At 37.6% G+C, this 16526-nt stretch overlaps 1 protein-coding gene across 3 annotated transcripts in view; it reads left to right on the forward strand.

Annotated features, from left to right (window-relative positions):
* nek1.S (NIMA-related kinase 1 S homeolog) overlaps positions 1 to 16526 on the forward strand; it is a 64953-nt gene that overhangs the window by 45886 nt on the left and 2541 nt on the right. For all 3 annotated transcript variants that reach the window (XM_018243209.2, XM_018243210.2, XM_018243213.2), the window contains 5 exons: positions 477 to 691; positions 9922 to 10079; positions 11526 to 11767; positions 13895 to 14028; positions 14366 to 14498. In XM_018243209.2, coding sequence (XP_018098698.1) covers positions 477 to 691; positions 9922 to 10079; positions 11526 to 11767; positions 13895 to 14028; positions 14366 to 14498 — 882 coding nt within the window. The remainder of the gene's footprint in view (positions 1 to 476; positions 692 to 9921; positions 10080 to 11525; positions 11768 to 13894; positions 14029 to 14365; positions 14499 to 16526) is intronic.

Raw genomic sequence — 16526 nt, forward strand, 5'->3', positions numbered from 1 at the left:
TAATGAACATTTCAATATTTGACCTCTAGTTATCTCCACACACAAAACTATTGCTGATATTATTCTTAACAAAAGAATACGTACAGTGGGGCTTTAATGTTTGTGAACCCTTTTAAATCTTCTATATTTTTATATGAATGTGATTTAAAAATAAAACATCATCTGATTTTCAAACAAGCCCTAAAATTAGATGAAGAAAACCTAGTTAAACAAATAGAAACAAAAATGATTATATTTGGTAGTTTGTGTTGAACTAGATCTTCTTCATCTACTTTTAGGACTTATTCGAAAATCAGATGATGTTTTAGGTCACATTCATATAACATATAGAAAATTTTAAAAGATTTGCAAACTTTCAAGCACCACTGTATAATGATTTGATATTTGTGTGAAAATGTAAATATCAATTTAGGAGGGTTTTGTATCTTGGTTTTCTTTAATTTGTAATCCACAGTTTATTTTTCTCTTTTACACAGAGAATCGCTCAAATAGAGAGTCAAGTGTACCCAAAACTTTATTTGAAAAAGTGCCACTCCCTCAAAGTATAGTCGCTCCAACATTCTCTGCCCAGTCGTCCTTTGATGGCTCCTTACCACCTTGTTCTCAATCAGCTTCTCCGACCAAAACCAAAGGCAAAACAGCACTGCTGATTGGACTCTCTGCTGGTTTATTTGATGCAAACAACCCAAAGGTAAAACATATGGTTTGCTACGCTTTGGAGGCTGATAAAGTGCCAAATCAATAGTTTATTTCCAGCAGTAAGTTATAATATGAAATAGAAAGGAATAGGAAAACAATATACAAGTAAGAATTTAAATTTCTTTTTATTGTAGTAGTCCCATCAGAGTTAAAAAAAAAAAAAAAAAAAAAAAAAGCAGAATGGGCTGCACTACAGAAACTTTCCGCACAAATTAGTTGTGTAGTTGTGTTATTGTGACTAAAGACAATGAAATACAGTCCTCTTGATATCACTGTGCAGTGTAGGCTGGTTAATTGGGTTGCAATTGCCATGGTTTTGTGTAATGGTAAAAGAAAAGAAAACATGTTTCCAAATAAGGGGTGTTATACCTGTACAAGGATTCTTGCTGTGCATTATTTCATGCGTATTGCTTTATAAGTTAATACATTTCTTAAAGTGGACCCGTCACCCATAAAACGCTGTATAATAAAAGTATTTTTCAAATTAAACATGAAACCCAAATTAATTTCTCTAAGCATTCTGTTGTTAACTTGTTTAAAAATCTCAGCTGTCAGTCAAATATTGCCTGCCCCTCCTCTATGCCTTAGGCTTAGGGGCAAATTCACTAACCGGCGAAAATTCGACAGCGCTGGCTTCATGCATATCGCAACACTTCAGCAGGTGTTAATTCGCCTGTACAACGCTAATTCACGAAGATCCAAAGTTGCCCACAGGGTACCGAACGCTGGCGAAATTACGCCAGCGAAATTATGCTCAGCAGTTCGAAGTTACACTAGCGTTGGCTAATTTGCATACAGCGTGCAGTTAAAGTACAATGGGCGTATGTGCTGTAGCAAATACATTACACTACACAAGGCCAGGGAACCTTAATAAAAATATAATAAAATATATAAAGTTGTTATAATGCTCTACACATGTGCCCACAGTATAATTTAGGTGCCATATGTTGGCAAATGTAGGGGGAAGGAGGGTATCCCAAAAAAAAATTTACGATCTTTTTCAGTCTATCACCCTTTAAATAGGAAAAATGCCAGCGTTTTTTGAGACTTAGAAATTTTTTTTTTTGAGGAACGCCTATCTACTCTATTGCACTTTGTCTGGTTTGAGGTGGCAAAGGCAAGTCTGGCGATAGAGGTAACGGTCAGTAAAATCAAAAACTTAGTGAATTTGCGTAGTAACGGTCTTTCGCCAGACCAAAAATTCGCCTGGCATTAGAGTGCGAAGTTGTGCCAGAGTCTATCTCCTTGGCGAAATTACGCCAGCGAAATAAAATCAAATAAAACCAAATACTAAATAATGTTGTTTTTTCAACTTTATCTTTTATTTATAATATAATTTTGAAATGTGTTTTCTGCAACTTTATAATCGTGGGTACATATTAATGAACCTACAATTCTGGTCCAGATTCCACATATAATTATTGGATTTTTGTCATTTAGAATTCAATGTATGTTGCTTAACCCCATCAGGGCAGTTACATGGGTTAGGGTACTTCCTGGGATGAAATTGCACCGCAGAGTTCTAGATGTGAACTAGAGGAAGTGTAAGCTCTGGAGATCATTTGTACTTTAATTAACCACATTGGCTACCTGATGATGCTGTTTGATAGTACGAGGGGATAAAAGCTGTGTAGAGTCGATAATAATAATGTCAATAGAGTTGAAAGAAAACAATAAGGACTGCTTATGCTGTGAGTTTAAAGGAATTGTTCAGTGTAAAAATAAAAACTGTGCAAATAAGCTGTGCAAAATAAAAAAATTTTTTAATATAGTTACTTAGCCAAAAATGTAATGTATAAAGACTGGAGTTACTGGATGTCTAACAGAATAGCCAGAACAATACTTCCTGCTTTTCAGCTCTCTTGGTTTACACTGACTGGTTACCAGGCAGTAACCAATCGGAGACCTTAGGGGGGCCACATGGGTCATATCTGTTGCTTTTGAATCTGAGCTGAATGCTGAGGATCAATTGCAAACTCACTGAACAGATATGTCCCATGTGGGCCCCCTTCAAGTCGCTGACTAGCTCAGAGTTATAGAGCTGAAAAGCAGGAAGTAGTGTTCTGTTATCTTATGTTAGACATCCAGTCACTCCAGCCTTTATACATTACATTTTTGCCTAACTAACTGTATAAGAATTTTTTTTTATTTTGCACAGCCTATCTATTCACCCAGTTTTTATTTTCACACTGAACTGTGCCTTTAAGAAGAATCAGAACCATTGGCTGGATAATTTCAGGAAATAATCTGCTTTGCCGTTTTGAATAATTAATAACAAAGGGTTCTGGGAGGGAAAAAATAAAATAATGTCTAGCTTGGTGGGCCTTTTTTATTATCCTATATTTAAATAGTTTGGCACGTTGGCAATAGATGAATATGTTCCTTCAGCCGATACCAGTGTTCCTCTAGAATTCTTTTGGCAGTAGGTAGTTCCTGAATGCCAATATAATACTAAACTTCTTTTGAGATAATCTTTGGGAAAAACAAGTTAATTGCCCATCCCTTTCATGGCCACTCCATCTGTATTATGAGGGATCAGCAGGGTTTGTTAGAGCTCATTTATGGTAGTTGCAGTTGTGCAAAAATGTTGCCTAAATAAATCCCATTTATGAAATTTATTTGGCACTTCCACTTGAAAAGTGTGCCTATTGAGGCTGGGGATCCCAAGAGCGTCAGGGCAAACTGTGTTGATAGGAGTATTGTACTTGCACCTGAAGAATCACACATAAACGTCCATTTTGCCACTGAGCACCAGAAATTGTGAAAAATTTGAATGTAAAGGTTGTGTCTGATTTGTGTTAAGTGCAAGCACATTTGCAAGATCTTTGATGAATAGGACACAATTGCATCAGGTGCATTTTACCCTCACAGCCACAGTGAAGCCTTCACATGAGCATTCAGCTCAACTCAATGGCAGTTTATAAATGCTTGTGTTTTAACACCGAGTGCCCATTGCTCATTGTTGTGTTTGAAAATTGGTCTCATTGTTTTTGCAAATGCTATATACAATTCTTTGTTTCTTTCCTTCTGGTGTAACTTTATCAATGAGCCTGAACACTTAGACAAGCGAGTCTGGAAGTGGTTTTACAGCAACTGATGTATTAAGTGTGAGAAAGTGAGTGTGAGCTTTCACAGCTTGGTAAATACCAACAAAGATGAAAATCTTCCCAGTGACCTGTCACCTCCGACATAATTGCTTCCATGTTTCTTTAAATGACTTCATATGTCACTAGAAAGGAATATGGCTGCATTGCTTCAAGAATATACCAACAATCACAAAATAAGAAATAATAATCTCAGTTGCACATAAATTCATTGGTGCTGAAATAACCGTTCTGGGCCGGATCAGTGGGATTTTATTATTGGTGTTCATTTGACTGGGAGAGGCATACACATATTTGTCTCTAATAAGAAGGTATCACTCGTTATTTCTGATGGGACAGACCAGGTGCCTCTGAGTGGACTGAGCTGAGACACTTAAATGAACAGTAACACCAAAGAAATGAAAGTGCTTTGAAGTAATGTAAATATAATGTAGTGTTGCCTTGCATTGGTAAAACTGTTGTGTTTGCTTCAGAAACTCTACTATAGTTTATATAAACAAGCTGCATTTTAGCCATGGAGGCAGCCATTAACAGCTGAAAAAGGAGAAAAGGCACCGGATAGACAGCAGATAACAGATAAGCTCTGTAGTATACAATGGGATTCTTCAGAACTTATCTACTGTGTATCCTGTGCTTGAATGGCTGCCCCCTTGACTACACAGCAGCTTGTTTTTATAAAGTATAGTAATGTTTCTGAAGCAAACACACCCGTTTTACCAGTGCAGAACAACAGTTTGTTATATTATCATTCCTTTAAAGCACATTCATTTTATGGTGTTACTGTTCCTTTAACTGGGAGAAGCAAGGAACAAAGCCATGCATTTCAAGCTGATTTTAATTAAAGCTTATTGTTTTGTCTACTCCTTTTGATAAAAGACTTTAGAGGTTTAGATGTTTTGCTATGAAATAGTAAACCACAGCAATACTTTACTTTCATTAGCCCTGTAACAATTCACTGTTCAGAGCTAGTTGCTGAAAATGTAAATCACTCCAGGGTTGTTCCCTTCCCATATCTCTAACACCAGAATTCTGTGATCTAGCTGCACTTTCCAGGCTTTAGGACTGAAACTGTTTGAAAGTTGTTATGGGTTATCAGCTGGGCTGGGGGTTAGCAGTTTACCAATCTGTATTGGTTAGAGTGGTTAGTGGATCACATACAAGCAGCTCTGGAGGCCTAAGTTAGATAGTTCTTGTAAGTCAGCTTATCAATGTAGTTAAATCTATAGTAAGCGTAAATAAGTTAAAGGAACAGTAACCCCAAAAATGGAAGTGTTTTAAAGTAATGAAAATATATAAACAAGCTGCTTTGTAGCAATGGCGGAAATTGAAAAAAGGCTATATGGCACAGATCAAATAGTTGATAACAGATAACACCATTATGTTCTACAGAGCTTATCTGCTGTGTAACCTAAGCCTTTTCTCCTTTGAATGGTTGTCCCCATAGCTACACAGCAGCTTATTTATATAAACAATAGTAGCGTTTCTGAAGCAAACACAGCAGTTTTACCAGTGCAGGGCAACACTGCATTATATTTTTAATACTTTAAAACATTTTATTTTTTGATGTTACTGTTCTTTTAACTGTGCATATAGGATTGCAGTCTGGGGACTTTTGATGATTGCCTCTTGCTAATGAAAGAGTTGAAGAATTGAGCTGAAGTTGGTTGCACCATGTTTTGCCAACTGACTGTTAGAATTAGGGTTGCTACCTGTTCGGATTTCACCCGGACAGCATGATTTTCAGAAAGGCTGCCTGGGTCAAGACGGTGTGCCCCATTCACAGTAAACTTTGCAGAATCTCCCCTGATTGACATGGCAGTCATCCAATCGCTGATCGCCACATCATAGCCCCACCTGCAACATCACTGACCCGCCCTGGTGACATCATGGCCCCGCCTGGATCATAAGCCGCAAAAAGGTTGCAACCCTAGTTAGAATTGATTTGAAGTTGTTTGGAAAAAAATTGAACATTTGGTGCTTTGCAAGGGACACATCTTAAAAGACAGTCTAATAGAATACAGAATATTACAACAACATATTCGTTTTCTATGACCGAGCATGTGAGTAGGGTTGCCACCTGGTCGGTATTTTACACCTGCTAAGGCCGGGGCCGGTATCACAAAATTACCGGCAATTTTGATGCCGGTAATTTGTAATACCCTTTAAAAAAGCCCTTGGCCCGCCCCCAGTTTGCTCAGAATTTACCTTTTCTTCAGCCTTCTGTAGATCGCGCAATGTTGCTCTGCCCCCTTTCTCGTCACAGTATGTGGCTCCGCCCCTTTTGCATCACAGACCTCCCCTTTTGTTCCCTCCCCCACCAGACTGTAAATTTTTTCAGAAAAGGTGGCAACCCCACGTCTGAGGCAATGGTATCAATTTCAGTGGGATTACTGTGCAGTTTTAGTTAAAATTAGTTAAAGGGATACTGTCATGGGAAAACATGTTTTTTTCAAAACACATCAGTTAATAGTGCTGCAGAATTCTGCACTAAAATCCGTTTCTCAAAAGAGCAAACAGATTTTTTATATTCAATTTTGAAATCTGACATGGGGCTAAACATATTGTCAGTTTCCCAGCTCCCCCCAGCTATGTGACTTCATGTTTTCCTATGACCGTATCCCTTTAAGTTAATTTAGTTCAATTTGGATACATCTGAGACAAAATAACTACAGGTATGGGACCTGTTAGTCAGAATGCTCGGGTCTTAGGGTTTTCCGGATAACAGATCTTAACGTAATTTAGATCTTCATACCTAGTCTTCTAGTATATCATGAATCAACATTAAATAAACCCAATAGGCTGGTTTTGCTTCCAATAAGGATTAATTATATCTTAGTTGGGATCAAGTACAAGGTACTGTTTTATTATTACAGGGGAAAAGGAAATCATTTTAAAAAATTTGAATTCTTTCATTATAATGGAGTCTATTAGAGAAGGCCTGTCAGTAATTCGGAGCTTTCTGGATAGCTGTTTTCTGGATAACAGATCCCATACCTGTTTTAGAAAAGCAAGGAAACAATGGCAGTTGTTTTATGGTGTTGGGGAAATGCATTTTTTTCAACCCCAGTTTGCAATCTGTCATATAAAAGTTGGTGTTTCCAAGGGTTCATTCAGCAGCAGCAACTCTCGTGTATGAAAGTAGAATTTTTCCAGATAAATGTCTGTATTAAATGTCTACCATTATTTTATACCACTTCAGACCTCGCGTGAAAAAAATTCCCGTGGAAGTCACTCTGAAAAAAACCTGTGTGGAAAAAATGTGGTTGTACAAGACATAAACGGTCATTTTATTTGAATAAAAGTTGGTATAATGCAATTTTTATGCTTCAAATCTGTATTAGGAATGTAATTGAATGCTGAGTGACTTTGTTGTTTAACTGCTGCCATAATGTTGAGGAATTTTAGAGAGGATCTAGTCGAATACTGTTTGAATTTCTGAATTAGGAGCATTCCAGAACTATTCCTGGAGGCCTGATCTTTTGTAATCAAATTGTCATCAGTGTTAAAGCCCAGCTGTTTCTTTTACTTTGATCAAACCTTCAATATTAATGGCAGTCATTTCTGTTTCCTAGTTCAGTGTATGTGCTGTGCTTTGTAAAACTTGTATTTAAATGATATTCTACGTATGGAAAATTTTAATTTATGATTGTATTATTGCGTATTGAGGAAACTTTTATTTTTATCGGTCGCACGCATTATGCTGGACTTGTATTAAAGGGAAATGACAATTCTAGATCAGGGTAGTGATGTTAGCACATTAGGGTCTATCAATTTTTACACTGTAAGTTGTTTGTATTAAACACAAAAGTAGACCTATATTGCTGTCAGGTGCGCAACTACAGAGGAAGCAGACCCAGGGCTGCAGGGGGGCCCAGGAGGAATAGGGGCCCCATGAGACCCTCATTCATATACAATTTCAATAAATATTTGTAAAACAAGTCAACCTCCAGACATTTTGGGGGCCTGAAAAATAATTTGCTGTGGGGCCCAGTAATATCTAGTTACACCACTGATTGCTGTAACAGTAACTTAAATTAATGTAGTGTTGCCCTACACTGGTAAAACTGAGGTGTTTGCTTCAGTAAGACTATTATAGTTTATATAAACAAGTTGCTGTGTAGCCACGGGGCAGCCATTCAAGCACAAGAGAAATAGTAAATAACAGATAAGCTATGTAGAATCACATTGTATACTACAGGGCTATATATTTATCTGTTATCTGCTGTGTAACCTGTGCCTTTTCTCCTTTTTCAGCTTTGAAAGACTACCCAGCAGTTTGTTTATATAAACCAGGGGTCCCCAACCTTTTTTACCCGTGAGCCACATTCAAATACAAAAAGAGTTGGGGAGCAACACAAGCATGAAAAAGTTCCTGTAGATGACAAAAAGTGCTGTTGATGGCAATTTGGTAGCCCCTATGTGGACTGGTAGCCTACAAGAGGCCCTGTTTGGCAGAACATCTTTTTTTTATGGAACCAAAACTTGCCTAAAAACCAGGAATTTAAAAATAAGCCCCTGCTTTGAGGCCACTGGGAGCAACATCCAAGGGGTTGGTGAGGAACATGTTGCTCGTGAGCTACTGGTTGGAGATCACTGATATAAACTATAGTAGAGTTGTTGAAGCAAACATGCGTATGAGAGATATCAGTAGGCGAGAGAAGGCTCTGATGAAGGTTACCATACCCTGATTGATGGCTCAACTGTAATGATGGGTTTGTTCACTGTTGTCAATCTGAGTATTTGTGATAGGGATACTGTCACAGGAAAATATTTTCTAAACACATCAGTTAATAGTGCTGTTCTAGCAGAATTCTGCACTGAACGCGTTTTTCAAAAGAGCAAACCGATTTTTTAAATATTTAATTTTAAAATCTGATATGGGGCTAGACGTGTTAGTTTTCCAAGTGCCCTCAGCCGTGTGACCTGTACAAATAAACTTCAGTAACCATAAAAATCACGACAGAATCCTTTTAAGTGCGTTGATGGAAGTTTGCTTATTACAACTGATATAAATGACAGCAGCAGTTAGAATTTCACGGTTTTGTCAAAGTATGGGAATCACACGCTGTAGGCAGAATAACTGCAATTAGGATTTATTAAGTATCCACACAACAGGTTTCGGGCACCAAGGCCCTTTCTCAAGTGTCAGAATGCGGCTAATGAGTGTAAACTTAATATAGAGTAGTTTGAATTTGTTGTGGCTGAATGTACACAATGGATATTATGTGCTAAAGAATCTTTAGGCACTTTGTGTTGGGTTGTAGAGGTTAATGTCTTTGGCTATATAAAAAGGGGCTTTAGTGTTAATCTGGTCATACAAAAAGTGATGTGAGGGGCAACCCTTTGTGGCAGGCCATTCTGCAAATGACTATTAAGCTGGCTATACAATGGCCGATAAAAGCTGCCGATAGACTAAATCGGCAGCTTATCGGCCCGTGTGTAGGGCCCTCCGATGGGCTTTCCCGATTGATATCTGGTGAAAGTCGGGCAGATGTCGATAGGGCAGGATTAAAAATCGCATCGGATCGCGGCCGCATCTATCTGTTGATGCAATCTGACCACCCATGTTGGCTACATTATTATCCGATCGTGGGCCCTAGGGCCCACGATCGGATCAGCCTGATATCGACCGCCTCAATGTGGGCATATCGGGGAGGGATTTCACCAAATGAGTGGATCTCTATGTGTATGGCCACCTTTAGTCTTTTCGATATGTCTCCATCCTTCACTCCATAAAGCAGCAGTTTAGTCATACCAGTACCAGATTCTAGTTGTCACTATAAAAGGGCATCTTGTCACAAACATTATGACCCTCATCCAAAATATATTTATGATGCTGTAAACTTTAGGGCACTGGCACGGAAACCTTCTAAATCCTGTTATCATAAATAGTCATTTTCAGGCAACAGATGCATATTAAGCTCTGTATAGTCCATTACTAAAATGGGCAGTGTTATGGACCACACTAGGTTTATAGTATTTACTAGTACGTAAAAAAAGATCTATAATGATTATTTTATAGTTTTTTATGCAATGGAATGAGTAATGCAAGAGCACACACTGAAATCAGTTAAAATTCCTGTGTGGTTATGAGTGGTGCTTTTCCCTTTGCATATAGATGCTGCGCACATGCTCCTTGCCAGACCTCAGCAAATTATTCAAGACCTTTGTAGATGTCCCTGCAGTGGCTGATGTGGAAGGGGATGAGCAGTTGGAAATAGAAGACATAGAGGATGAACCTGTTCAGGATGCAGATCACTCTGATTCAGAGGACACGTAAGAGAACTGCACTTATGTTCCGCATGTAGGGTGAAGTGTTCATAAAAGAAGGGAAACTATTTTATATAGTGTTTGTGTCCCATGGAACTCAAAGCACTTTACAGATATCAAGGCTGCCATGATAGGCTCATTAAGATTGTTGGGACTCCAGGAGATTTGGAGGCACATTTATCAAGGGTCGAATTTAGAATTCATGTGATTTTTTTTTTTTTTTTAAACTCCCCCAAACTCCCTTTATTCTAAATTCAACTAGTCGAAATAACATCGAATTTTTTAAACTTGAATGAATTTAAACCTGAAAACTCGAATCGAATTTGATCTAGTTTTTAAAAACTCGATTTGAATTTAAAAAGCTCGATTCAGGAAGGCTACAAACATCACCAAATTGATCCCTGGAACTCTCTCATTGACTTAATCAGTAATTCGGCAGGTTTTAGGGCCAGAGTATGATAAATTCCAAAATTCGAATTAAAACTTGAATCGAATTTGGATAATTCACAGTTCGAATTTAAGAGGCTTGACCAAGAAAAAAAATTTTATTCGAAATTTTCGCTTCGCCCCTTAATAAATCTGCCCCTAAGCGACTTGTTTGGGCTTACAGGGAGTTGCCATAGGGAATCAATCACTTAGCCTCCCAATCAATGTGTGCCACGTGTCAGTGCATCCAATTACAAGCAGTAATGTGCAGACAAGTAATAATGTTGCAGCTGATTGTAATATCCACACATGGAGCACAAAGGCAGTCGTGAGCATCTCAAATCAATCCGCATACACACACACCTACACAATTCTTAAAAAAATATCCACAATGCAGGGCTGGAACTAGGGGTAAGCAGAAGAGGCTTTTGCCTAGGATGCAAAGGTATGGGAGAAGCGCCTAGTTAAAACTGAGGGGGCAGCCAGGTTGCATGCTTATTTGTATCCACCGTAGCTTAACAATTTGCATTTTTTGGTAAATTGCATGCATTACAGCATGTTTTTCCCCATTCATGTGCAGTACCTTTGATGATGATATTGCCTCTAAAGGTGGCCATACACGGGCTGATAAAAGCTGCCAACAGACCAAGTCGGCAGCTTATTGGCCCATGTATGGGGCCCCCCGACCCGTTTCCCCGATCGAGATCTGGCCGAAAGTAGGCCAGATCTCAATTGGATAGGACAAAAAATCCTGTCGGATCGCGGACGCATCTGTTCGTTGATGCAGTCCCGCGATCCGACCCCCGTTCCCATTTGTAAGGATCCGATCATTGGGCCCTAGGGCCCGCGATCGGATCAGCCCGATATTGCCCACCTCAAGATGGGCATATCGGAGAGAGATCCGCTCGTTTGGCGACATCGCCAAACGAGCGGATCTCTCCGTGTATGGCCACCTTTAGAAGGTGATCGATGATATTCCTTCTAAGAGGCAAAATCAATTAAAAGCTAAATTCTTTTTGTTTGAAGCATGTTTGGGGAGACAGACAGAGATTTACAGGAATTGCAGGCATCAATGGAAAAATTATTAAGAGAGGAACCTACAGAGGATTACTGTGCAGAGGAAGGAACCCACTTAAATGCAGAACCACCAGCAGGAAACAACGAGGAAAATATGGAGTCTGTCATTATTAATGGGGCAGAGGAAGAAGAGGAAGATGATGGAAATCAGCCAAGTGGAGAAAGTGTCATTAATGAAGAATGGCATTCAGGTAAATACTACTTGCATTTGTGTGTAGCAATCGTACAAATTGCAGAACCCTTACACCTGCAATTATGTATGTAGGGGCCACACTTCACTGCATGCTGGATCAATATTATTATTCACATCCACATAAAGTCATATATCAACATGTAATCCCTTATCTCGTGTTTTTAAAAAGATGCCAAAAATGAACTACCAAAGGATAATAGGCTTGTTTTGACAATTCCTTTGCCTTGTAAATGTAGAATCTGCAGTTACAGAGCACTTGATTTAAAAGATGTTTTGAAAGGTTACGTGCATCCTTAATAACCTTTTAAAGAAGAACTAAAGCCTAACTAAAGAAGTAGCTTGAAATGTTGTACATTATGTTTTGGGCTTCTGTACCAGCCCAAGGCAACCACAGCCCTTTAGCAGTAAAGATCTGTGTCTCCAAAGATGCTCCAGTAGCTCCCCATCTTCTTTTCTGCTGATTCGCTTATTGCTTGAGAAATTTACAGTACTCACAGAATATAAATGTCACACTATAAGGCTGATTAGTAATTAATACAGATAACTACTACATGACCAGCCCTGCAGCATCAGCTTATATTACAGACCAACCTAATTTTTTGCTTGAGTGTGACAACCCCTAAGTTTAGTTTCTCAACAGCTGCTCAGAGCCCACTGAACATGTGAGTATCATAGACAGTTTCCAAGATGGTGACCTCCTGTGACAAGTTTGAAGTCCTGGATCATTGCTGCAATTGACAAGCTGAAACTTTATAGGAACAGTTCAATGTAAAACTAAAAACTGGGTAAATAAATAGGCTATGCAAAATAAAAATGTTTCTAATATAGTTACTATATGGTTACTATATGGTCACTAAATGGTTACTGCCTGGGAACCAATCAGTGGAAACCAAGAGGAAGTAGTGTTCTGGCTATTATGTTACACATCCAGTCACTGCTGCCTTTATACATTACATTTTTGACTAACTAACTATATTAGAAACATTTTTATCTTGCACAGTCTGTCTATTTACACAATTCTTATTTTTATACTGTACAATTCTTTTAAGCTGGTGCAATAAGTTTAGTATATAAAATATGGCATTTTTAGCTCTATTCATTTTTAGGGTTTAGTTCTCCTTTAAGTACTATTGCAGCTATATTGTCCGCGTTTTCTGCCAGCTACCCAACTGGCAGAATTGAAATTCTCAAACTTCCACAAGGAATTCTGCTTCTTTTGATTGTTGAAAAGGACCACAGAAAAACTGATAAACAGTTCCCATGGTTCACTTGTGGGTATTTCTAACTCCTGTTCGTGTATTGATGTTATACTTTTGATTGACAAGGACACCACCAATTCCTCTTACTTAAATTGATTCCCAAACTCTTCAGACATGCAAGGATTATTAATTCAATTTATGATTAAAAAGAGAGATAAGAAAAGAAACCTTGTTTGTGACTGTTTAATTTCTCTTAATTACCAACACCCAATAAATTTCAATAAAACTTGGATGAATTTCTCCTAAGGACCAATTAATTCCACTGATACTAACTTAGTTCTGGATATCCATTTGCCACTTCTTAATTACAGTACCTTAAATTAATTTATTGATCAAGTGTATAAAAATCATTAAACAATAAATAAATTAAGTGTTTATATAAAATTAATTAAACTTGATTCAAGTTTTAATTCGAATTTGGAGATTTATCTGGCCCTATGAGAACTCGAATTCGACTATTCGCCACCTAAAAACCTACAGAGTTCATGTATAAGTCAATGGGAGAGGTCCAGGGACCAATTTGGATGTGTTACTAGCCTTCCTGACATTCAAGTTTTTTTTTTCGGAAAAAAAACTCGAATCGAGTTTAGTTGAATTGTCTTCTAATTCAATTTGAGTTTATGGATCGGAAATTTTACATATTCGATTTTTTTTTTTATAAATAACCCCGACTCGAATCTCGAATATGTTAGAATTCAATAGAGTTTTAAAAAAAAACTCACATGAATTTGAAATTTGACCTTCAATAAATGTGCCTCTAAATGTCTGCCCACTCCTGACTCTGGGTGCAGTTTCTTTTTGTACCCATTAAGGAATTATGTGCTAGTTTAATTAGTCACTTGATGTCTCCTTATTTCTCTCTCAAGATGATAGCAGTGAGGACTTTGCCAGTGAATGTGATGACGGCGATAGTGTTTTTGGTCATCTGGAAGAAATGAGGTTTAAACTGGAACAAGAGATTGGTTTTGAGAAGTTTATAGAAGTCTACAATAAAATCAAGGTAAGATCTTCTCTGCAGTCTCTATCAGCAATGAAAAGGCTCTACAGGTGTGCACTTGGCATACGTCTAAATTTATGATTTTCTCATGAAAGTGCAATAAACAGTGTTAGAATGGACTTTGCACCTTAAATTTCACCATCGTTTTTTCTTTTAACCCGTGGTTTGCTTGGTGGCACATACTACTTCTTCAGGCAGGAGAACAAAGGTTTTATCACAAAAAGCTCTCCTTTCATAGCACTGGGAGATTTTTAATAATAAGGCAGGATTATTAGCTGATGAGAAGGGAAGTAAGATAATATAACCACAGAAATACTTTGGTTTTTTTTTTTTACTTTAGGCCATACATGAAGACGAGGATGAAAATATTGACAGTTGTTCATCAGTTGTAGAGACTATTCTAGGATGCGAGCACCAGCATTTGTATCCCAGAATACTTCGCCTAGTGATGGCAGATGGTGCTTACCAAGAAGGTAACTGTTTATTGTATTAAGGTTTTCTCATTTCTGTTTCTGTCCTATGCTATAGAATAAAAATTAAACTCTCTAAGACTGCATGTGATTAGTCTTGCATGCAATGGTTTCATAGCTTTTCTTACCAAAACCATAGAAACCATAGGCTTGTGTGAGTCTCGGTGATCAGTTGGCAGATAACCTACCATGTGTTACACTCGCCTCAAGGAGTTTTGCTGTTCATAAATGAAATATGAAATGTTCAGTGTATAAAGGTTCAGCTGCTATTCAAACAGCAATCTAATATATTAATGTTCCACTTTTGACTCAAGCTCTTCTTGCTCTTGTTTATCCTCAGTAGGATACTATGATCTAAGTAATGAAATGATGTTCTAAGTTGCTTGTGTGTGATTATCCAGCCTTCCATAATGGTATTAATAAATGATATATCGTGACTCCATTACGTATTCCCTAGTGTAGTGAAGGCTTGTCTCATCATCGCTAAATGCTAAATATTCTTCTAAATTAAAATGAGAGTTGCTTATTGTGTGAGCCTGTGGCTGAATCCTATCATCATCTTAGCTTGTCATTACTGAAATGAGTGTGGATTTATTCATTGTTGATGTATTCATGAAGCCATAATAAGTATTACATTCATACACAAACCAATACACAGCCATGGCTGCTTTCTTTGTATCAGTAAAATTAACTTAATGTTATATACAGGGGCTGATAGATTCCCCTTCATATACAGGTATGGGATCTGGTATGTTTCCAGATTTTTAAAAATGCTTTCCTTTTCTCTGTAATAATAAAACGGTACCATTTACTTGTTCCAAATTAAGATATAATTATATAATCTGCAAAACCAGCAGATTGGGTTTATTTATGGGTTTATTAATTCAAAATCGAATTTGTCCGTTTTTTTCTACTTCAATTAAACTCAGATTTTTACAAAACTTGAATGTTTGCTTATTTATGAAAAAAATCTGAATGTAAAAAAACTCGATTGAATACAATTGTGGGAAAATCTTGAATACTTCAAAAAAAATTCAAATCAAGTGTATAGGTTTTAAGAACTCGAATTTGGGAGTTTACAAACTCGAAAAATCTCAAATAAAAAAAGCCTAAATTTGGATTATTTGTGTAAAATGGAGTCTATGGGAGGTGGCCTTTCTGTAATTTGGAGCTTCACAGATAACGGGTTTCCAGATAACGGATCCTATACCTGTACCTTGTCAGATCTAGATTTAACTTGCAGTGAAATACCAAACAATACCTATACTACTTTTGTTTCTTGTGCAGACAGACCCAGAGGTAAGCAGCGTGGGGAAAATGGCATTTATTGTTAATGGAATTTGTAGTGTAGCATCAGGACTGCCATAGGATTCCTTTTTGATTAGGGCTAGAATAAGTGGCATCTGCCATGCCAGAATTGGTGTGAAAAATGTTTGTTTGATTTATTCTCCAAAGCTTAAATTGTTCAGTGTAAAAATAAAAACTGGGTAAATAGATAGACTGTGCAAAATATAATATATCTAATATAGTTAGTTAGCCAAAAATGTATAATGTATAAAGGCTGGAGTGACTGGATGTGTAACATAATAGCCAGAACACTACTTCCTGCTTTGCAACTCTCTTGGTTTCCACTAATTGGTTACCAGGCAGTAACCAATCAAAGACTTGAGGGGGGGGCACATGGGTCATATCTGTTGCTTTTGAATCTGAGCTGAATGCTAAGGATCAATTGCAAACTCACTGAACAGTTATGTACTATGTGCCTCCCCCCTTAAAGTTGCAGGAAGTTGTGTTCTGTTATGTTAGAGATCCAGTCACTCCAGTCTTTATACATTACATTTTTGCCTAACTCACTATATTAGAAACATTTTTTTATTTTGCACAGCCTATTTATTTATCCAGTTTTTATTTTTACACTGAACTGTTCCTTTAATGATAGTTTACACCAGCAGACACAGTTCTATAGTTAAACCCCTGTCCCAGTCTAAAATTGGCCTCACGGTGCTGATCATCTCATGTAGATCTTGTCAC

The sequence above is a fragment of the Xenopus laevis genome, chromosome 1S, assembly GCF_017654675.1.
Source record: "Xenopus laevis strain J_2021 chromosome 1S, Xenopus_laevis_v10.1, whole genome shotgun sequence".
In the NCBI taxonomy this organism is placed as follows: Eukaryota; Metazoa; Chordata; class Amphibia; order Anura; family Pipidae; genus Xenopus; species Xenopus laevis.